This window comes from Bombus huntii, chromosome 12 (genome assembly GCF_024542735.1).
Source record: "Bombus huntii isolate Logan2020A chromosome 12, iyBomHunt1.1, whole genome shotgun sequence".
NCBI classification, from domain to species: domain Eukaryota; kingdom Metazoa; phylum Arthropoda; class Insecta; order Hymenoptera; family Apidae; genus Bombus; species Bombus huntii.
In genome coordinates this window covers 3,223,459-3,246,087 of record NC_066249.1, presented here as the reverse complement: position 1 = coordinate 3,246,087, position 22,629 = coordinate 3,223,459, and the positions used below count along the sequence as shown (strand labels likewise).

Sequence of the window (22,629 nt, the reverse complement as noted above, 5' to 3'; positions counted from 1 at the left end):
GTGGGGATGGACGATAACGTGCGCGAAAATAAAGCGCGTAGAACAAATTGAAATATCACATATTCAAATATTTGAATATTCAATGCGTTTAAATTTGCTCGTATTATAGGAAAGAATTTATTACCGATCATAAAATTGTTTCACGTGCGCGAGTGGAAACACCGCGACGTGTTCGAGTCTGACGTCACGTGTGTATCGATTAAATACACGTTCGAGTAATGACGCTCGACCACTAAACATGCGCTATAACAGTTGCTCTTAAATATTTACGTGATTTATTATTATTTTTTCTTATAGCGGACTTATGTAAATTCTTTACTTTATTCGTAATTATTTATAGATATTTACTTAAATCTTTCGATAACCACGTTAACGCTATTGCTTTTGAACATACCTGGTTTCGCGCGATTTCCTAAGTGGTAGAAGCTTTTACCAGACATTTCTAAATGTTGTATCTTTAAAACATAATAATTTATTTGAATGTTTTAATAGTTCTGGATTCGTTAAAAGAATTCCTATAGCACAAAGTTTAAGTAGAAAATTTCGAAAATACAAATTTTTTACCAATTCTTTACCAATAATATGTAAATAGATTGTACTGAATGTGCTATTTTTAGTAGTATATACTCAACTGTATCAGGCGATGGAATGACACTACATAATGTACACTTACATGAAAGATAAATAAAAATACTTTTATAAACAGGTTTACAAAACGATTTGGCATTTATTCTGAGTTCTTAAACTTATTCTGTAAAATTAGTACACATTACAATATATGTTACAATCAAATAAATATATTTTTTAACATACCCGTAGTATTTTAACATGACAAGTATTATTTACCATCCGTGTTCTCTGCAGGGTGATACTAATTTCTTTAAGAATAACCTAAGATTATTAATGCGACTAGGTAATATTTAAAAAAATCTTTCTGTATTAAAAAAAACTTTTTATTTTAGCTCTATATTTAGGTGCAGTTGGAATCACAGAGGAATGAACAACAGGCACAATAATTGTACATAGAACAATAGGGTATTACGACATAGTGAGAGGTAATTTCATTGGTTCCTGTAATTAAAGAATACCAGTCTTTCACCTTTTTACAGACTTTTCCTCTGGATTTTCTGATATAGTACCAATTGATCTCCTATTCGTATGTCGTAATTTTCTCTTTGCCTCGAGTCTCATCTTTGCCTCTAGCCGTTTTCTTTCTATTTCTTCTGGAGTACATCGTACTGGCTGAGACTCTTTCATGCTAGATAAATTGCTAGTAGATTTGTATTTAACAATACAATTGCCACCTTCTTTTTCGTTTAATCTGTTAATATCATGCGCATTTTCCATACCATTAATCGATGGAATATTATTATTTTTATATGGGTTCTGACCTTTTACAATTGATGATGAAGTACTTACTGATGAAGTCGAATATGAACGGACTTTTGATGCGTTTTTATTTTGATAAGAACATAGATCTGATAAACATTTCGTTTTAAAAAATTTTCTGTTTTCTAAGGAATTTTTACTAGGAAAAGAATTTTGTATTACTTTTTTATCAGTTATAGTCTCAACTTCGTCTACTAAATCATCTGTAAAAAGCTTACTTTTACTAGGGGTTACTAATTTCGTAGCAAAATTACTTGGCATTTTTTTATTAATTATTGGATTAGAAATAAGTTTGAATGCTTTTTTGGAGTGATTTGTATTATGGCCTGAATTTGAAGGATTAAAGTCATATTCTGATAATCTAGACAATAATTTATCATCTTCTATGCAAGTTGCCAAACAGTCATCAAAGGAATCATCTGGAAAATCTGACATACTCTTATCTTGCAATGTTTGTTTTCCATGCGATACATTTGTAACATTATTCCTGATATTCTTGGAATTAAATGTTGAAACATTTATGGTAGAATTCGTTTTACTTGAATTATTTGAATATGTTTTTAAATGACCATTTGTACTAGTTAAAGAAGTTCTAGAGATATTAAAACTTTTGGAGCATTCACTAGAGGTATTAGATGTGATTAAACAATAAGTCTTCTTTTTAGGTGTAGAAGACAATTCGTTTTTCTCATTTATTGTAGATAATTCTATTATTTCATTCTTTTTATCTTTACCTAAGTTCAATTTTTGTTCAATTTCTTGACTACATTTTACCATTGAATCATCAACTGAATCATCAAATAAATCTGCATAACTTGCAGGGTTTTTGTTATTACTATTAATAGCAATAAAATCCATTTTTGGTTTACAATCCATTATCATATCGTCACTACTATTGCTCTCCAATTCTATTACTAGCGTACTGCTAGTTTCAAAGTTTGTATTATCTTCATTTTCAATATTATGATTATCACAATTTTGTTGCATGCTTTTCATCTTTTCGCTTAAAGCTTTCAATTCTGCTGTCAGTTTTCCAATATTTTCTATATTTTCCATTTTCATCTGCTTCCTTTTAAGTGGCTTTTGCAGTAATGGAGAATTAGAGTTCCGTTTCTTTTGCAACTGTTTGGTTCTTTTTGGTGTTTCAATGAGACTGTTTGATGGTGTTTGTTTGTCACAAGAATTTTTAGTACTAGATGTCTGCCAATCCCAAGCAATTTCATTACCTCCATCTTGAGTACAAGATATTGAAGTTGGACTACACCGATAATATAATTCAGGAGAATCTTCTACATCATATATTACATAATCCTTTTTTTCAATTGGTGTATTATAACCACAAACTCGTGAATCATAAGAATGTTGAGGCGAATTATTTCCTATATCAACCTTCATACTTTGTTTAAGTGAACCTATAACTCATAATTTACATTATTAAAAGTTAATTAATTATATTTATAGAAATAATATTAATTAATTACCTTCTTGTACATTGTTAGTTTTACAATTTTCTTGTTGTACACTACATTTTTTTTTTGAATTTTTATATTTATTCATTATTTTTACAAAACTAAAATATAAAATAGAATGGCAAATTAACCAAATCTGTCAATGCTATCAAATGCTATTATCTTTATACTTATTTAAGAGTATAAATATTCGAGTTTTTATGTCCTTCTTTTTGAATTTTTGCGTAGACAGTTTTGTTTTTGTTATATATACTTTAAATTTAACAAACTTACAATAAAACTAACAAAATATAACAACTAACACACTCCACAATTCTCTAACCTTACTTCAACCTTTCTTATACTAAGTGAAAGTAGTCACTAACAGCCTATTAATGTATTCCACTCCCATTCCACTCACAATTTATTACTTCAAGATAAATTCATAAAATATCAAGATCACAACCTTAATTTTTGTAAATAATTATAACAAGTACTTTTCATGATTTATAAAAGACAAAAAAATAACGGGCCACGGTTATTTGGTCTTAAATGATAAATTTAAATTTCCCGCAAAATTAATATAATCTCAAACTTCAAATGATAATACTGAAAAATATATACTTCCTGTCAATAAATACCAAGAGTTTACATCTCTAGGATAGTATCCATGAAGAAGTTTTTGAAAGTATCAATGTCAAGTATACAATTATACGATAATGTTAAAAGAAAGTTGAAATAATTTAAGGAAATTTATTTTGGACTTATAAAATAAAAGTACAAGATGAAGCTTGAATTATACAACGATATAGTGGCAACAATTCGAAAATTTCGAGGTTTATCAAAGGATTGTAGGGATATTTTAAAAGAGAAGTATAGCGAGTAAGGTTATTTTTGGCAAAACCAATTCTTATTTATTATTCACTGTAATAAAGCATTAATTTTTCTTTTATTTAGGATTCCAATACATACATTATACAGTATATTATCTTTAGAAGTACAACACAGAATGAAAATTAATCATAACAAGTTATTTGGTAATAATAAAAACTATTATGATACGTACGTATATCTTTCATTATGTTTTTAATATGCAGAATTATATACACTGTCATTATTAAATAATTTAAATAATAGTTACATAGAAGCTGTACAAAATGGAGAACCTGTTGGAATTTTATTGAAAATGGCAAAGGATATTGGTGCACCACCTGCATTATTAGCCAGAAATGTTCTTGAAAAACATTGTGGAAAAGATGAATCTAATGGTAATTTATATATGATTTGAAATACCTTACAACAATATGTAATTCTTCTTGAATTATAAAAGATAACATATTTTTAGTTTCCCGAAATGAAGTTAGTAAACTATTTAAGGATACTACCCTCATACAGGACAAAGATCTTGCATATGAAGTCTATTTGGTAATAAATTTAAAATAGCTAATAAATTTACTAACTTAAGAAATAATTGTACTATATAATAATTAAATAATGTTTTACAGTGTATATTATATGACAATTTGTATGGCCCTATATCAGATGCTGTGGGAACGTACGTATTATGCCATTAAGTATTTAAATTAGTCAGTTGTGCATAATCTTATAAATTAAATTTGTAGTTCTGTAGGTCAGGAATATGAATTAAAGTTGCAAAACTACTTAATAGAACGAAATCTTGCATTTCGTAATGAGAAGCATTTAAGATCAAGGGGATGTGATAAAACTCCAGACTTCAAGCTTGAAGTACCAATTGCAGTAAATGGTTTTGTAATTAACTGGATAGAATCTAAGGCAAGATTTGTAAATACGGAAATACATCAGAAATATATCAAAGAACAATTTCTAAGCTACTGGAACAGATTTGGTCCAGGACTTGTAATTTATTGGTTTGGATTCTTAGACAATCTAAATGAACCTAACGAAAAAAGATTTATCATCATGGATCATTTCCCAGAAGATATTACATACATGGATCCTACTTGTATTAAATCTACAACTTTGTAATCATAACGAGCGTAATTTTAAAAATTTTAATAATGCTAATATTACATGATACTCATATAATAAGAATTACTGTTAAATATAAATAGACATTTTCGTTAATATCAACTTATGATATTTTAAAGTTACTTAAAAAATGTTCCAACAAGTAGGCGTCACGTTTTTTCTCCTTCCTTTATAACTAAACTACGGTTAATGATATTAAAGATCACAATTATAGTAGAGAAGCACATGGTATATCGCGCAAGCGAGCTAATACGTTTATTTATATATCGAGCTGTATCTGGCCATAGGCGCCGCTACTGTCGCGATTTCAAAGCCAGTATGCAGTGTCTCGAACAGCTTTCAAGTGCTTACTAATATAGCACAACAAAAAACCCAAAGAAATAAATATCAAAACGTTTTATACTTGTGAATCGGTCTGTAATACAAGAATAATAAAACGTCACATGCCTGATAAACACAACGTAATAACAAACCCAGTAATGTTGTAAATGAACATTTCAAAACTAGAAAATATTAATTGCGCAAATTAAATCTTCAAGATGCAGTTCGATAACACCTGTCATTATTGAGAGTCATTGCACAACCAAAATTAGACGAAAATTACCACGTGAATCTCGTTCTTCCTCACTGTACTTGATTCCAAGAAACGTGAGACCGGAAAGATCGAGGTAATGTTTTGAAAATTCGCCAATAAAATCATTTAAATGATCAAATTGCACAAAAATTCGTGACTGTGCATTAACAATTTTTTTTTTAAATAAAAATTTTTTCAAATTAAGTTCGCAAAATAATTATCTACATCCAATTTCATAATAGTGATGTTACTTGTTAAATGATTTCTGGTCACATTTGATAAAAAACAGTACTCTTAATTTTAATAGCACTACAAAGATGAGTAAATAAATACAAATAAACAAACACCGACATTGAAAGTTAAGTGTGAAATTATCATGTGTCCTTGAAATATGATAACATTGATAAGTTATCCAAAAAAAATACTTTCGTGGTAAATTTCAAATCATAACAACTATCAGTGATCGTTTGCACTTATTGTGACACGTAACCTTGACCTATTTCACCCTCGTTCTAGATTTTCATAGTTCAAGGACACTTCATATACATGCGTCGAATTGATTTCCATTCACAAATAAATTTGAAAAATTCTATAAACGCAATCGCATTCGATTTCCTAGCAATTTTCTTTCGAAGAAAGACGCAAAGGACCAATGATAACTTTACACTAATCTTATCGAGAAAAATCACGATTATTACATTTCTGTTAACTCTTTAAACATCTTACTCATCAATGATCTTTTTGATGCTAAATATATATTCTTCATTTTCCATACAATATTCGCATGTGTAAAATTACAAGATTATCTATTTGTATAGCATCGTGATATATTTAATAATAGGATGGCTGAGAAAGTAACGAAGAATCAAAAATTGCATGAACAGTCAATGAAAACCGCAGTACAATCTCAACTCGCCAAAATAAAAAAGGAGGTGAAGTAACAAATCCCGCAAAGTTGCCGTTTAATACTTATAATTTGGAAAATAAACGGGTATTGATTGAATAACTCAAATTTCAACATCTCTATAGGAAGAAGAAGAATTATGGATATCAGGGGAAGAATTGTATACGGAGGGTAGCAGTGACGAAGAAGAGTACGAAGCGCAATTACGATCGCGCCGCAAAATCAATAGCAATCAATCATCACGCGCCTCTTCGGCTAATCCTAGTGTCGAACGACGAGGTCATTCACCCGTTCCATCTGAAATCAAGTCGAAATCAGACCATTCTATGGGTGCTCGTATGGATATTACTGAAAATCAATTTATGCTGAAATTTGTATCGCAATATGACAAAACCTCGTCGAAAGATTCGAGTCGAACGCCGCCAATAGAATCTCCAAGATCCGATCGTCTTCCTACGACGGAAACATCTATGAGTTCAGTTACAAAAGATTTTTCTGAACTTTCAACCACGGAAGACCAAATAGAAAACATGGAAATTTCATGGAAAGCAAACAAAGGTACTTTCGTCTTACCTAACTCTAGTGACGATATAAAAAAAGAAACAAACAAATGCTGACATATAGAAAAAGTTGCATTTTCATTGTTATATTCTTATTAATTCGTTCCAAAAGTATTTATTCTATTTACTATGTTCTATATACTTATGTAAACTATTTAACCTGAAATAATTCCTTAAATATTCGATTTGATGTTGCTTCTACTGTACATCTCAACATTTTTCGCTATGTACTTCGTTACATACATACATAAGATTTGGTAAAACAAATTGTACTTAATTAGAGTTGTTACATAACAATGAAGAATTGTTCAGAAGTGAATGGGATGATGACATTAATATTTCAAATATTGCTGCGCAAGATGAATGTATACGAAAAGAAATTTTAGAAGTGGAAAATCTTGATAACGTTATACACGTAATGAACGATAAAGTAAAAGTAAATTGTTTGTATTGTAAAATAAAACACAGATCATTTTTTTAACACTGTAAGCGAAAATGTCTTAATCATACTGCAGAAAGCAATCGAAGAAACTGTATTGTATCAATATGAAAATCGAAAACGGCTAGAAAAAATGTTAGAATCGAATCCATCTGAAACTGGTAAATTAGCAGAAAATACGCGGCAATTCTTTTACTTATGTCCCAAATATACAACGCTAAATACAGGTATGACAATAAAGTTATAATGCACGAAAGAATTCCATAATAATATATTAATCAAGAGATTATTGGATATTTTAAATAGTATATATTTTATATCTATATATCTAATATTACGTTTATTTACATAATTAAAAAGTCTAACAAAAAAATTGTATTTTATAAAATTGCAAAAGCTAGAAATTCGTAAATGTAACGACTCGAACATATTGATCGAGACGAATAATTATAAACGGCGACTATTTCAAAATAAAGATGGTATAAATCTTTTAAATCTTGATAGCAAAGTAAGTTATATTAATAATCGTACTGTATGAGAATTACGATTTTTCATTTATTTTTCTCAAACTTTATCTCTTACCGGAAAGGATAAATGGGAGTTTATTGATTCAACTTATTATATTGAAAATATAAATAATGTAATAGAAGATTCTAGTAGTAATCCATATATGATGAATGCAGAGATGAAAGAAATGTTATTAAAATTGAATAAAAGAGTGAGTTAGAAAAAGTTCAAATTAATCAAAACATTATTTTAAAGTAACAGATTTTTCAGGAAAATTTATCTAATAAACAAGCATCTTTAAAAGAAAATGATAGTATATTTGATATAAATAATGCAATTTCGACATTTGGTAATATGTCAACAATAAAAAGTGTGCAGGATATTTATAATGATCTTATAGATGAAGTAATAAAGGAAACTCAAATTATTAATACATCATCAACTGTAAATATCGCTGAAAACGAATTAAACATGTAAAATGGATCATTTTTCTAAATTTATATAATTAACTTCATACTGTTACAACTTTGTCAAAGTGTATTAAGTAATAGATATATTATTTACAATATATATGAAATATTTTTTATGAAATTACTGTACATTATTCGAAATATACAGGATACATAATATCTAGTTTGCGGTGCCTATTCATACTACGTAATTAAGGAATTTAAAATTATAAATTTCTATGAACTCTCTATAGTTAAAATACAGGTATTAATATTTATTGATTATGTAATACTTTTAACAAAACAAAAAGTTCTCCTAAAATAACAATTTTTCTTTACTGAACACAATATGTATTAATTCTTTTGTACAATTATTTCCTATACAAGCTATCTTTCATTAAATTTTATCTTTTTTCCTATTTTTATCTGATATTGTGTATTTATCATAACTTTTTGTTGGGTCAAAAGGTTCCCATCGACTGGCAGGAAATATATGTTTATTTCTTTCATACCAAGATCTGAAATCATAACATAACATAATCAAATATAATTAATCATATACATACAAACATCACAAATAATGTTAAAATAAATAGTACCTAAGTAATACTTTTCCAGCATGAGATTCTTCTGTTTCAACAGAAGCATCATGCATAACACGGATATCATCATGAACATCAAATGTAAAAAGAGGCCCACTCTTTCCTCTTGCCTAGCAAAAGAATCGACTAATAATTTTTCATTTTAACAATATCATATATAGGTATATGAACATGGCTTTCTTATACTACATTTACCTTTGTTACAATAAAATCATAAAATGTATAATGATGTGGCAAAATAAGATCTTCTTTGACATACATTAATTGATCAGCCATGACTGTTTTAAGTTCACTGAATTCACGTCTTAAAACTTCTAAACATCTCTGAAGAAGTTGATAAATGGAATTACCTACCAACAGTGCGAACTAATAACAATTAGTATACAATTATTCTTTTGATAAATTTAAAAAATATTAGTTATAATAATTAAACCTTTACCTTTTTTCATAATAACACTTCTTCTGTGTCCAGAACCATCCCAATAACTGAAAGTAATTTCAATCTCTTCTTCTTTTAATGCATTTTGTTTTCTAGCCCACTCTTGTCTTAATTCTTCCCTTAATCTGTTCTCTTCTTCTTCTCTTTCTCTATCAGGTAGAAAACTTGTATCTACATCTGGATTTTTCTTTATTTTTTTTATTACTGGTCCAATATCATTATCTTTTAAAGTTTCTGCTTTTGATTCTACCTCCTCTTCAGAAAGTTCTACTTCATCTTCATCTAAATTAAACGACAAAGCTTGTATTTGTTTCTTCTGCTTATTTTTTTCAGCTTGCTTTGCAGCTAGGGCTCTTTCTTTTTCTTGTTCCTTTTCACGTTCCTTTTGTGCTAATTTTCTTTCACGTTCCTTTACAATATTCTCTTGTTTTGCTTTCATTTCATTTAAGGTGACTAAACCAATAGTAGAGGTTTTCAACTGTTGTTCAACTGCATTGTAATGAGTTGCAAATTTATTTTCTATGTTATGAATCTTTAGGTCATCTTCTATTTTCTTTTTCCTTAATTCTATTTCTTGTTGAGCAATTTCTCTTTTTTTCATCAATTGCATTGCTCGGCCAGCTTCGCTGGCTGCTCCTTTATAGTGTGCCATATTTTCTAATGTATTTGAAAAAATATTTTTCAAAAATCTTGTTACTTAACACTGTTAAGAGCTGTAAAAAAACACCATATTATATACATTCTTTATATTAACTAAATCATCGCCAACTTTTATCAAGATTGATTTCTACATAAAAAAGCCAGAGATTGAGGTTAGGTATAAGAATATATAACAAATATATTTCAACTGTATGTGACAAATGCACTTTTAATATTTGTAACTCGTTAAAAGGAGTGTATATTTTAAGAAGAAAAATTATTTTTATTATACGGTAAGTTTCTTAGTAATAAAAAGTATGTAACTTACTAAATTCTTTTATTCATTAGAAATATTATTAGTTGTAATTCATGTATATTTTATAATGTAAATGTTTCTCACTAATTTCATTAATTTCTCACCAACATAAAAAATATACAATCACATCATCCACAAATTTCCAGATTCTGACTTGAACTTATGGACATAAAATATCGACTGTACAGAACACGGTTTAATATATATTATGGAATATGAAATATGGAATTTCGTGTCTCTCTACTAACAAGGCTCAGAATTTACATAGTACAGATGTAATATGCAATGCTTTTTCATATCCCACATTTTGAAAATCACTCGCTCATATACACTGATATCTGATACAACAATGTTTTTAAGTCTAAAGTCGACGTTACAAGTTGTACAATAAGTTTGTGTATACCTCGTTTGATACGAAATCTATCCAATATGTAGTCTGTGACCAAACTGTTTATATAATATATAACGTATCCATAACGTTATCCATAACGTATACAAAAAATATGTCTTGACAGCTTCATTATTACATAGTAACGAATTTGCATTATTTTAAAATCGAAAAAAAATTAATTAATCATGCCGGCAGTAATCGTCGGTCCTCCTCAACGTAGTGAACAAATGTGGCGAGCATTAAAAGCTCATATTACAAGAGAAAGACAACGGAAGAAACAAGGTAATCTTCTTTTTAGGAAATTGCCATTAGATTTTCACTTTTACTCTAATTTTTTATTTTAAATGTACAGAACAGGAAGCAGATGCAGAAGAAGAACGGTTAAGGAAAGAAAGAGAACGGCAACAAAAACAAGATGTAATGACTTTAGGTGAAACTAGAGAACAAATATCAAATCTAGAAAATGAGCTTTCGCAATTAAAAGATGAAAAACATCAATTATTCTTGCAACTGAAGAAAGTTTTAAATGAAGATGATAATAGAAGACGGCAATTAATCAAAGAAACAAGGTTTATACTATATTTCTTAAAATATATTGGAATCAAACGGTATCAAATGGGATATTGGTATACATTTAATGATATATCATAATTGATTATTTTTGTTATACAGTGTATGTTCTGAAGTTTTAACAGCAGTAGGGGGATACCCTGGAGCAGGCCCTAGAGTAGTTCATCCACAATTGTTTCTTCCTTTACCAAGAAGCAATAGTCCACTTTACAAAGTAGCTGTAGGTGCACCAACACATACTTTATTACCAACTGTAAGTATATCAAATTTGTTTATTTGTAAAAAATTAACTTACTTATAGATGTTTTTCTCTAGGGGCCATTAAAGAGGACACATAGTCCATCACCACCTCCAACAGCCTCCCCATATCATGCTGGTTATGGATACAAACCAACGCCTTCGCTTCCAAACTATAATCCTCCACCTTCCAGTAAGTATATAAAAATACAGAAGTTACAATTACAAAAAGAAATATGAAAAAAAGAGAAAAGAGAGTATTAAACGTAGATGTTTGTACCTGTATAGAATCTGAGGAAGCAGCTAGGAGATCTGGCGATTCCCGAGCTGTTCTCTGGAACAGTGAGTGAATAAACCTTCTTTAATTTCCATGCTCTTTCTTTACAAAGCCATCAACAACAACGTTCACATTTCTGATCCTCAATTTTGAAATTTTATGCATTTTCTTACAGAAAATAATCAGTACTCCGCCTCCAATTTTTATTCAGCCCCTACTGGTCAAAGTGTTTATAGTTATTCTGCATCAACATCGCAACCGTCCCGCGAACCTGAACCAACTAAATCAGTATATCTCTCAGGCAATAGAGCAACGTTGTCGACACATCAATCTGGTATATAATTGTATTTTTATTGATCTAAAATTATACAAATTAATAAAATCCCTATAATACTATTCTTTTATTAGCATATGTTACAAGTTTGCATTCATTGGACCATAAAGGTGCCTATGCAGAAGATAAATTTTATTTAAGGCCAAGTAGTCATGTTACTGTTCATGGTGGGGCTATTCCAATTCAGCAACCTCCACAGGTATCTTTTTATATTTAAGTATTATATTTCCATAATAATGCATCATCTTAACAAAAAATTTGATAACAGGGTGCTAAAACTGGAGGAATTACATCAGGATATCCAGTAAGACCACCGCAACCACCGCCAGCTCCATATCCACCACCACCACCAGGTACATATGTTAGCGCCTCTGGTGCTAATGTTCCTGGACGATTGTTATATACCCAACCTGGAGCTCGTTATATCCAGAGAGAAGTTTAGAGTATGACTGATCACACATACTTTTGAAACGACTTGAGGTAACTGATTGTATTATTTATATGTTTCACAATCATCACCATACAATATTATTGAAAAATGTTTGAAAATGGGTGTATTTATCAATTTCATAAAAATATTGTAAAAAGAAGTATTTTATATGTTGTTACCTAAATGCTATAATACGTGTAAAATGTGTAGTTACAAGATCTATAGATATATTGTAGTAGGTGCAACATTTTTATTTGTATATATACTTTATTTTATATTATAAATGATTTTGCAGATTACAGTAAAAAATATTCAGTTACACAGCAAATGAATATTAGTCATAATTTTGTAAAATTACAAAAAAAAAAGTATAGTCATCACGCTTTCTAAATATAGAATTCAAATAAAAATGCGTTATGTTATCATAACAAAGTAATATACATTATGAACGAAACTTAAACATTTGTAACAAAAAGTATGTTTTAAATAAAATAAAGTTGATAGAAGTTTAATTCTTCCAATGATATATCTTCAATATGTAGAATAGTAAACATTTTATATTTTATAGTTACTTACTAATAATAATAATAATAATAGTCTGTGTAGTCTGTCATGTTATGGTTCAAAGTTTAACTCCTAATATATTTTCGTTTTGCCTGTGCCTCGCTGTGTACAAATGATTGCGAAGGTCAAATATATCACATACTGTAATGTTACATAATTTACAAGGAATTTGAGTAATTCCAGTTTTCCTTGGATCTCTATAATATTAAAAAGGAATATAAAATAATTGGGAAATATCACTTAAACTTAATAGATGTTCCGCTAATTTACTTACTCAGTTGCCAATAATCGTAAATCTTTTATATGTTCTATAATTTCATGTATTTCATTTGCTTCTTCCAATTCTAATGCATTATGGAGTCTGTATATACTATTAGTGATCATGGATTGTTTATTAGGCCGAAGCAACAGCTTTTCATTATACAAGTTCCATTTATCAAAATTATTAATTAATTCTGTAGCTTGAATCTTTCTTTCTTTCTCAATTAAGTTGAACAATGCATCTTTTATTCTATTCTGACAGATAATAATTTCTTCCATATTGTTATTGCTATTAAATTGTTGATTAATTTGCATTCCAATATTCATCCAATGACGTAGTCTATTTATCTGATAAACAAACGAGGAAACTAAACAAATATACTTAAACAAGAAAAAATATTTAAAACAATATGAACTGCTCTTACAAATTGTAAATCATCTATAGTAATTTCGGTGTCAAAATAAAGTTCTATATCGTGTTCCGGATAAATACTATTCTTTCTAATAGGATCAAAACCTAATCCACATAATGCGCCAACATAACAGGTTCCAAAATTATTGCGTCGCAATTCCATATATGGCGTAAAAATCAATACAATTAAGGCAGTTAAACCAGGAATACGTGGCATTAATGTTGTATTATATAATGTTAAATTTTGACCACGTGCACTTTGAGAAATGGATGCTGCTACTAAAAGTCGGTGAGAAGAATCTTCAGGATCAGTGTCCAAAAGAACAGAATTTACCGAATTCATCGCCATTCTCACAGTTTTATCTCTACCAGCCTTAATAAGATGAATTAAATCAATTTCTAGTGGTGAAAATGGACCTCGTAATTTTTCTGATGTGTTGCATTCTGCAACTGCAGGAGGATCTGGATAGATATCGGACATATTGTCTTGATCATACTGTAACTTTTCATAGTAATAACATTGTTCATCCGACATATCTGATTGTTGCAATCTTAAATTATGATTAAAACGTGACAAATAATTTTCCTCTTTTTTTATTGCAAATGTTTTTTCAAGAAGACACTGATTTATACTAATTTCGTCTTCTTCATTTTTATGAATTAAGTCAATCACAACAACGCTATTGACAACAGAATAAATTTCTCCAAAAAGGAAACCAGGTTTATTAATTAATGTCCAGAATAGATCACATGCAGCCTGTGACCAATCTTCACTGAAATTATGTGCTACAGATGGTCGAATGTTTGCTAATTTGCATTTGAGCGCTAATGCAGGAATATCAAAAATATCACTATCATTCTCCAAACGTTTTAAATCGCACAATCGACATTCACTTGAATAACCATAATCAATAAAAAATAGTCGTACTAATATTTCTGGTAATGATACATGACCTTCCACTACTGCCCGAAGATATGTTTTGCGATTGTTTTCTTCATATGGAGCGATTACAATTGTGCCAATTTCCGGAGCCACCTTGAATGTTTCAAATTGATGTTGCATTTGTTTAATAGCTGATTCTATTTTATTCAGTCTTTTCATAATTATAGAATTACGTTGTTGAGCCCAAAAACAACCAGGATTTTTAATCTGAAAATTTAAGTTATAGATTAACTTCATATTTTGTAATTTGGTTAGAAATACGTACGTTTTGCATAATTAGAGGAATGCGAGTTATTCGCAAACCCGGTAATTCAGGTTTAATTTTGTCCTTTAACACACTTTTAGGAGTAAAATAGGATTTTTGCTTTAAATTCATCTCAGTTGCTCGTTGCAGAGCCATATCTTCATGTAAAATTGGTATCTCTATGGGGATATTGCAATGTCTCATTCTGATTGCTTTATAAATAAATGGAGATATTTCTCTTGCTTCATTTTTATGTTGTTTTTCAGACATTCCTTGAATGAATTGAACGTAAACGCGAGAAGAATTGTCAAAAGATACATTTATTTTTCCTGTAGACATCTTCAAATTCTTCTTGAAGATATCCTGAATTCTGCGGGCATATAATAGTCCAGGTTGTTTTAAAGGCCAACCTTGTAAATATACTGTCCTCAAGGGATCTAAACCACCTAGTAATTTTATTCCAGCATGTTCATTCAATTTACTTTCTGATGCTGGTACGTTATTGATAAAGTAATTCGGATAAAATGCACCAGCAATTACGATTTTTAAAATAAATGGCCGTTCGTCTTCTGTCCAAACAACTTTATTGACACCGGCACTTTCTTGTATACCTAAGTTTTCTAATCTACGCGTTAATTCTGTTACCAGTGCTTTAACCTCGCGCAACACTCTGATTTGTACAAAATTTCTAATTGCCCACTTTCTTTCTTCTGCATCACTATTTAATCGACGATTAACTTTTTCGGCAATCCATACCTTATATACATTCATGAAAGTTACACAGTCACTGCAAGAATTAGCTGCCCAATTAAGTCTGACATTGAAGGCCAACAGTTTTTGTTGAAATGGATTATTAAGCATATCTTTTACAGACAAAGCAGCTGCGATAATTATTGTATCTTTTAAAACACTAAAAACATGGCCTAACATAATTAGTTTCGATACATGGATATTTAGTGGTAGATTAGCCATAACTCGACCGAGATCTGTTAATTCTCCATCAAAAGGTTGTATTTCATTGATCTTATTTAGCAATGCTCCTGTTTCCTTTAATAATAGTATTGTGTTTTCTAAATTTCTAAGATCAGGTGGATCAAGAGAAAGTGCTAAAATAGCTTTAGGTTCTCCCATATCTAACAACTTTGATTTGAGGATTAGATTTTCTAATGGAGCTCGTAATATTTCAGGTGATACTTCTTGGGGCAAAACATTCTATAAATTTTATAAAGTTTGAAACATATTTTATATTAACATTGTTACGTTTTTAAAAATGTTTTTTGACAGAAATTACCTCATAAAATGTTTGTGGTACTAATCTATATACTCTACCATCCATTACTCGACCTGTGCGACCTGCTCTTTGTTCGCAATTTGCTTTACTCGCCCATTTTAACTCTAAGCACGAAAAATTCGTATGTGGATCCGTAATAAGATGTTTTATTAAACAGAAATCAATTACTGAAAAAAATATAAAGTTAAATATTGCTTTATATACAAACTTTCTTTTGTTGTAGTTTAACAAACCATATTTTACATCAGGAACAGTAATACTGCTTTCAGCAATATTTGTAGATAAGATAAGACGACGATAGCCATGGGGTGGTTTTTGAAAAATCCTCTGTTGTTCTTCACTTGTAATTGAGGAATGTAATATCACTATATCCCACTTACTCTGTTCATGTTTTGGTAAACACAACAAATTATTAATTTCCTCAATCTCATTAATTCCTGGCAAAAATATGAGAATCACATGTCTCTCATAAAGATTTGTTTCTGAATCATACTTTGCATCATCAGCTTTCATGTCTACATCATCAAGAACTTTTATAAGATTAACACAAAATTCCAACATTTTGCTTGTAATACATGGTTTGGTAGCAGAAACTTCAGGTATCTGTAACAAAGTAGAAATATAATGCAATAAATACATCCAAATACACTAAATTTTAAATATTTTTATTTCAAATAGTAACATGAAATATTTACCGGTCCTAATGTAACCATTTGACAAAGATAATAGATACCAACATTAAAAAATGTTTTCTTTGGAATGTCAATAACAGGGGCAGGAACAAGTTTATTTCCCACAGGTGAAGAAAAATATTTAGCAAATCTCTCTACATCAAATGTAGCAGACATCAAAATAACTTTTACTGAACGTGAATTTGTATATAATAGCTTTCGAACAACAAGGAGAAGAAAATCCATATCTTCATTCCTTTCATGAACTTCATCAAGTATGACATGTGTATAGTCCAACATGTTTTTGTTATTTACCAATTTATGTAAAAGAACCCCAGCAGTGCAATATGTTAGACGTGTATCTTTACTTGTGTGGTTTATCAGACCTACTTGATATCCAATAAGGGTACCTATTGGCCACTGTCTTTCTTGGCTGACACGTTTTGCGATGCTTATAGCAGCAATTCTTCTAGGCTGCGTAACTACGAAATAAAATTATATATATTGTAAGAATTCTATTTAAGTATCTATTTAAGAGTTCAACTAAATTATTGCAAGAACATAAAATTACCTATAATATTACAATGAAGTCTTTTTTTATAACAGGAATCTAAAATAAATTGCGGTACTTGTGTAGTTTTGCCACAACCAGTCGGCCCTTGAATTACTACAACTGAATTAGTTTCAATCATAGATACTATCTGATCTCTTTTATTACTAACTACTAAATTAGGATTTGCATGATAAGCAAACTGATATGTTTTGTAAATGTTTAATGTTTGTTCATTTTGCATATCTTCCGTGACGTATGTACCTACTGATACATTTTCAAGACCACTTTTATCATTTGTATTATAATAACTTGCAGCCTAAAAATATATTGAGTTAAATAAAGTTCCTAATAATGTTCAAATTACAAATTACTATACCCGCAAAAGTTCTTCTTCTTCTTTTTGTACATATTCTGCTATATAATCTGTTCCTTTCTCTTCCCTTTGAGGATTTGTATCTGGTAAAAATACATTCTTAGATAGTCGTTTTTTCCGGCTCGTTGGGCCAGGTAATACCACTGGTCTATCATAAAAATTAGATAAATTACATGTATTCATCTTATATAAAAGATACCTAAAACAGTAAATATTTATATTTATTTTTAATTAATCTATACAAATACAATTCATACAACTGTTAAAATATATCTTGTGCTTCATTTTAATACCTTACAGTTTACACGTTTTTCAATAACCTTTAACAATGCCTTATTTTTTCCGTTAGTCAATAAATGTGCCCTAACAACTACTTCGTAGTTCGTAAACATTAGCGAAATACATATCATAATACCACATACCACGGGCGAGATGGTATAAGATACTCTGTAATAATAACATATCAGTGGGTATAAGTCTGAATAATGATAATACACAAGTCAGGACCGATGAATTACTATCGTTTTAGTATAACAATCGAAATATTGTTATATTTTTCATCTATCAAATGTACGTAAATATGATGTGATTTTAAGATATATTCATTCTTTTAACTTCCGTAAATTAATAATAAAATAGAAGGATAGGGGTTCAGATTTTTATTCCTACGTCCCTATAAAACATAACGGTCCTTTTTCAGATGTTCTTGGAGAACTAGAAGTTTGATAAGTAGATAGTTAGGTGTATATTAAGGTATGTAATATAACTCAAGTATTTTACGTTCTAAAAATAATTCCTTATAATTATATATTAATTAATATATTGTACAAAAAATTATTATAAGTTTTTATTCCGTTAATAAGTGCATTTATCTTAAGTAATAAGATAAATACAGTCCTGCCGCAATAACTAACTGCGGGTCGGGTCCGGTTTATTGACTTAATAAAGAAGGATTTATGTCAGGAATTTTGCCTTAATAACCTCAGTTAATGAGTATGAAAATCTAATACTCAATTCAAAATACCAAGATTCTAATGTGTTAATACGTCTGTCAGGATTTAAGACGAGTAAGATTAAAAAGTCTACATATTAATAACACTGAAGCTCGTTTACAAAAGTTATTCACTCGGAAAAAGTAGTGGGGGTAACAGTGGTCAATTAGTAAAGTAAAACTGTAAACTAAATTTAAACACCAATTATAGATTATTGCATTTATTATACTAGCTATAAATAAATCCTTTACACATTTTTTTTTACAGTTAACTATTTTTCATTTTCTACCTGCCAAATAGTGTTTGCAGCCTATCCCCAATTTACAAACCATTATGTTAATGTAGATGATATCTGGTAATATGAAGAATACAAACAATTACTCTCAATGTGGACACAAAATAAAAAATATATATTTACATAAAATGTCTAGAACTATAGAAAAAGAAGGGACAATGGATTTGTACGTAGCTTTATATTATAATTTGTTTAGAAGTTTATAACATTTTTTTTTATTTTTTTAATATATTCATACAGGAATTGGTGGCTTTTATTTGGAATCATTGTAATACTTACAGCAGGGACAAGATTTTACAAAGTTACAGAACCACAGCATGTTTGGTAAGAACTTAGAGAAGAACATTAATAAATTATATTTATGTCTGACTTATGGGATATATCTGACATATGGGAAATATTGGGTATTTTAGTTGGGATGAAACTCATTTTGGTAAAATGGGAAGCTGGTACATAAACAGAACATTTTTCTTTGATGTTCATCCACCTCTTGGGAAAGTAAGTGGCATATGTGTGAGTTTTTATTTATGATAACATATTAAAACTCTATATTATTATCTTTCAGATGTTAATAGCATTATCTGGATATTTAACTGGATATGATGGAACATTTCCCTTTGAAAAACCAGGAGATAAGTTCGAAAATGTTAAATACGTTGGTATGAGAATTGTAAGTGCACTTTAATATTTATTATATTAAAATATTGAGTAATACTTTATAAATATGTTCTATATGTTCCAGTTTTGTACATTTTTAGGTGCAACGATAGTTCCTCTATCATATCTCATTGTATGGGATTTAACAAAATCTATTCAAGCAGCTGCATTTTCTGCACTATTTATTTTATTCGGTATATATATTATATTTATGATACTTTTTCCATATGATAAAATAAGTATATTGCTAAATAATTCATGTGTTTCAGATGTGGGATTATTGACATTAAATCAATACATTTTGTTGGATCCTATATTATTATGTTTTATGATGTGTGCAACTTGGGGAATGGCTCATACGGGTTCTCTTCGTGATGAGTCATTTACATGGAAATGGTGGGGATGGTTATCATTCACAGGAATTTCTCTTGCTTGTACAATTAGTGTAAAATTTGTTGGTTTGTTTGTTGTTTTATTAGTTGGACTTAACACTGCTTTTGAATTATGGAGAGAATTAGGAGACCTCACAAAATCTATGGTAAGCTTCTTACATGTATCAATCGTTTAAAGTTAACAAATCAATTTTACTCCTACACCTTTACAGATAAATGTAGGGAAACATTTGTTAGCTCGGTGCATTTGTCTCATCTTTATCCCGATATTATTGTACATGTTGTTCTTTTACATTCATCTTACTGTATTAAATAAAAGGTAAACGATTTATTTATTGTATATCTACACGTTTTTAATGGATATACTAATAATTTGAAATATTTCAGTGGAAGTGGAGATGGATTTTATAGTTCCGAGTTTCAATCCTTATTAGAAGGAAATTCTTTATACAATGCAACAATGCCACGACAGTTAGCTTATGGAGCTACAATCACATTGAAAAATCATAGAACTGGTGGAGGATATTTACATTCTCATTGGCACCTTTATCCAGAAGACATAGGAGCTAGACAACAACAAGTACTAATCTTGTTACTTTATACATATATTTTGATAATACATTTTGATAAAATATTAATACATTTTTTCCATCAGATTACAACTTATTCGCATAAAGATGATAATAATTTATGGTTAGTAAAAAAATTCGATACTGACGATATATCGTCGGAGCCAGAACTAGTAAAACATGGTGATCTTATACGCTTAGAACATGTTATTACTCATCGAAATTTGCATTCGCATAAAGAGATTGCTCCCATTTCTAAGAAACACTATCAAGTTACAGGATATGGCGAAGTAAGTCTATCTTTTTATAATCTTAATTATTATTACTTTTAATTATACAATTACTTTTATTTTTATTTTTAGAATGGTACTGGTGATGCTAACGATATATGGAAGGTTTTAATAGGAAATGGCAAAGATGGAGATGTAGTTGAAACTGTAACAAGTAAATTAAAATTTGTACATTATTTACATCATTGCGTTTTAACATGCAGCGGTAAAACATTGCCAAAGTGGTTAGTTATGAATTTTTATATGTTTTCGAATGAAGAAAGAAAATCGAGAAACGTTCTATGGAAATTATAATTTTTTAGGGCGTATAACCAACAAGAAGTTTCCTGTAATCCAAACATGAGAGACAAGAATGCATTGTGGAACATTGAAGACAATAATTATGCGAAATGTTAGTGTCTAATAATTATGAATATATATATATATAACTAACATTAGCACTAACTAACATTAACACTAACATTATATATATATATATATATATATATATAATTATATATATATATTATATAAATAAATTATATAAATAATAATATATATAATATTTTGGTAATTAATAATCTTTTTTACAGTACCAAATGTCAGTTTTCAAGTATATGCACCTGGATTCTTAGATAGGTTTCTAGAGTCACATGCAGTAATGTTGCAAGGAAATTCTGACTTGAAAATTAAGGAAGGGGAAGTGTCATCGCGTCCTTGGCAGTGGCCTATTAATTACAGGGCAAGTTACATTGTTATCAGTAATGGGGAAATATAATTAAGTCATAAATATATTGCAGGGTCAATTTTTTTCTGGAAACAGTTTGAGAATATATTTACTAGGCAATCCAATCATATGGTGGGGCAATATTATATTTTTAATACTTTTTATCATACTATACGTCCATGCTTGCGTGAGACAACAACGCGATTGTGTAGAAACTCCTGCTGTCCTTAAACAAAGGGATAAAATATTAAATGCAGGAAAATGGCTTTTTATTGGTTGGCTCTTGCATTATATACCATTCTGGGCAATGAGCAGAGTTTTATACTTCCATCATTATTTCCCAGCTCTGTTGTACAGTTCAATGTTAACTGGAACCACTTTAAATTATATTATCGAAAATTTACTTATTTTATTTCCAAATAAAGTTGGAAATGTTATATATCACACAATAGTGGGGATTGTTGTTTCAAGTAGCATATACAGGTTAGTACAATGCAATTGAATAACGAATATTTAACGGAGCAATTATATATTATTTATTCACATTATATAGCTTCTACTTGTTTTCTCCACTGGCTTATGGAATGGTTGGTCCTTCTTCACTAGACTCTGACAGTCCAATGCATTCTTTGAGATGGATGGATACTTGGGAATTTTAATAAAGGCTGTTTAAAAGTGTTCTAATATTTTTAAATTCACGAAAGAGTAATATAAAATGGTAAAATCAGTACTTACATTAACAAAACATGAGAAATATATGACTTGTACATATCAATAAATTTTTATACGTATATGTAAAAATATAAAAAATGCCTTATAAAGCTTGTTTAATTTTTTCTCTCAATTTTTATTTTTCTGAATATTTTTTTATTAAAAAATAACTACATCCCAATAAAACGAT

General features: G+C 29.3%; 7 protein-coding genes and 1 long non-coding RNA gene across 15 annotated transcripts; 4 read left to right on the top strand and 4 right to left on the bottom strand.

The window, feature by feature from the left end:
* Window positions 1–694: 694 nt before the first annotated feature.
* LOC126872041 (WD repeat-containing protein 48 homolog) lies at window positions 695–3,305 on the bottom strand. Of its 2 annotated transcripts, XM_050631531.1 has the most exons (3): window positions 2,871–3,305; window positions 1,420–2,801; window positions 1,137–1,321 (listed from the first exon to the last, which is right to left on the bottom strand). In XM_050631531.1, the coding sequence occupies exons 1-3, from the start codon at window positions 2,944–2,946 to the stop codon at window positions 1,286–1,288; spliced, it is 1,494 nt and encodes a 497-aa protein (XP_050487488.1). In that variant the 5' UTR covers window positions 2,947–3,305; the 3' UTR covers window positions 1,137–1,285. The 2 variants fall into 2 exon arrangements, with proteins under 2 accessions (XP_050487486.1, XP_050487488.1); XM_050631529.1 differs by having other exon boundaries at window positions 695–2,801.
* Window positions 3,306–3,482: 177 nt separating this feature from the next.
* LOC126872062 (CDAN1-interacting nuclease 1) lies at window positions 3,483–4,949 on the top strand. Its single transcript, XM_050631574.1, has 6 exons — window positions 3,483–3,719; window positions 3,795–3,899; window positions 3,975–4,105; window positions 4,183–4,262; window positions 4,343–4,392; window positions 4,460–4,949. Exons 1-6 carry the CDS (start codon window positions 3,622–3,624, stop codon window positions 4,842–4,844), a joined length of 849 nt encoding a protein of 282 aa, XP_050487531.1. The 5' UTR covers window positions 3,483–3,621; the 3' UTR covers window positions 4,845–4,949.
* A 187-nt stretch (window positions 4,950–5,136) lies between these two features.
* On the top strand, window positions 5,137–8,558 carry LOC126872069 (myb-like protein V). Of its 3 annotated transcripts, none has more exons than XM_050631588.1 (4): window positions 5,137–5,308; window positions 5,387–5,515; window positions 6,263–6,353; window positions 6,451–8,558. In XM_050631588.1, the coding sequence occupies exons 3-4, from the start codon at window positions 6,264–6,266 to the stop codon at window positions 6,940–6,942; spliced, it is 582 nt and encodes a 193-aa protein (XP_050487545.1). In that variant the 5' UTR covers window positions 5,137–5,308; window positions 5,387–5,515; window position 6,263; the 3' UTR covers window positions 6,943–8,558. The 3 variants fall into 3 exon arrangements, with proteins under 3 accessions (XP_050487545.1, XP_050487546.1, XP_050487544.1); XM_050631589.1 differs by having other exon boundaries at window positions 5,137–5,515; window positions 6,451–6,883; window positions 7,167–8,558; XM_050631587.1 differs by having other exon boundaries at window positions 5,137–5,515; window positions 6,240–6,353.
* On the bottom strand, window positions 8,530–10,644 carry LOC126872057 (protein FAM50 homolog). Its single transcript, XM_050631564.1, has 5 exons — window positions 10,289–10,644; window positions 9,322–10,034; window positions 9,078–9,232; window positions 8,880–8,992; window positions 8,530–8,798 (listed from the first exon to the last, which is right to left on the bottom strand). Exons 2-5 carry the CDS (start codon window positions 9,971–9,973, stop codon window positions 8,678–8,680), a joined length of 1,041 nt encoding a protein of 346 aa, XP_050487521.1. The 5' UTR covers window positions 9,974–10,034; window positions 10,289–10,644; the 3' UTR covers window positions 8,530–8,677.
* Window positions 10,645–10,707: 63 nt separating this feature from the next.
* Window positions 10,708–13,027, top strand: LOC126872056 (protein enabled homolog). Of its 2 annotated transcripts, none has more exons than XM_050631563.1 (8): window positions 10,708–10,949; window positions 11,020–11,236; window positions 11,340–11,490; window positions 11,553–11,667; window positions 11,763–11,816; window positions 11,927–12,085; window positions 12,160–12,284; window positions 12,354–13,027. In XM_050631563.1, the coding sequence occupies exons 1-8, from the start codon at window positions 10,853–10,855 to the stop codon at window positions 12,525–12,527; spliced, it is 1,092 nt and encodes a 363-aa protein (XP_050487520.1). In that variant the 5' UTR covers window positions 10,708–10,852; the 3' UTR covers window positions 12,528–13,027. The 2 variants fall into 2 exon arrangements, with proteins under 2 accessions (XP_050487520.1, XP_050487519.1); XM_050631562.1 differs by having other exon boundaries at window positions 11,745–11,816.
* LOC126872029 (probable ATP-dependent RNA helicase spindle-E) lies at window positions 12,832–18,269 on the bottom strand. Of its 2 annotated transcripts, XM_050631494.1 has the most exons (10): window positions 18,121–18,269; window positions 17,831–18,026; window positions 17,473–17,770; window positions 16,926–17,383; window positions 16,464–16,833; window positions 16,231–16,397; window positions 14,961–16,151; window positions 13,766–14,902; window positions 13,354–13,688; window positions 12,832–13,276 (listed from the first exon to the last, which is right to left on the bottom strand). In XM_050631494.1, exons 2-10 carry the CDS (start codon window positions 18,008–18,010, stop codon window positions 13,138–13,140), a joined length of 4,275 nt encoding a protein of 1,424 aa, XP_050487451.1. In that variant the 5' UTR covers window positions 18,011–18,026; window positions 18,121–18,269; the 3' UTR covers window positions 12,832–13,137. The 2 variants fall into 2 exon arrangements, with proteins under 2 accessions (XP_050487451.1, XP_050487450.1); XM_050631493.1 differs by having other exon boundaries at window positions 16,231–16,833.
* A 53-nt stretch (window positions 18,270–18,322) lies between these two features.
* On the top strand, window positions 18,323–22,572 carry LOC126872035 (protein O-mannosyl-transferase 2). Of its 3 annotated transcripts, XM_050631516.1 has the most exons (16): window positions 18,323–18,397; window positions 18,528–18,580; window positions 19,165–19,280; window positions 19,355–19,438; window positions 19,528–19,612; window positions 19,680–19,784; window positions 19,857–19,965; window positions 20,041–20,309; window positions 20,376–20,482; window positions 20,551–20,743; window positions 20,819–21,022; window positions 21,095–21,246; window positions 21,325–21,413; window positions 21,595–21,743; window positions 21,802–22,211; window positions 22,282–22,572. In XM_050631516.1, the coding sequence occupies exons 3-16, from the start codon at window positions 19,165–19,167 to the stop codon at window positions 22,385–22,387; spliced, it is 2,178 nt and encodes a 725-aa protein (XP_050487473.1). In that variant the 5' UTR covers window positions 18,323–18,397; window positions 18,528–18,580; the 3' UTR covers window positions 22,388–22,572. The 3 variants fall into 3 exon arrangements, with proteins under 3 accessions (XP_050487473.1, XP_050487472.1, XP_050487475.1); XM_050631515.1 differs by lacking the exons at window positions 18,323–18,397; window positions 18,528–18,580 and adding an exon at window positions 18,754–18,894; XM_050631518.1 differs by lacking the exons at window positions 18,323–18,397; window positions 18,528–18,580 and having other exon boundaries at window positions 19,182–19,280; window positions 19,396–19,438.
* LOC126872077 (uncharacterized) lies at window positions 22,241–22,610 on the bottom strand. Its single transcript, XR_007691834.1, has 2 exons — window positions 22,464–22,610; window positions 22,241–22,373 (listed from the first exon to the last, which is right to left on the bottom strand). It is a non-coding gene; the product is annotated as an uncharacterized LOC126872077 (long non-coding RNA).
* Window positions 22,611–22,629: the final 19 nt, after the last annotated feature.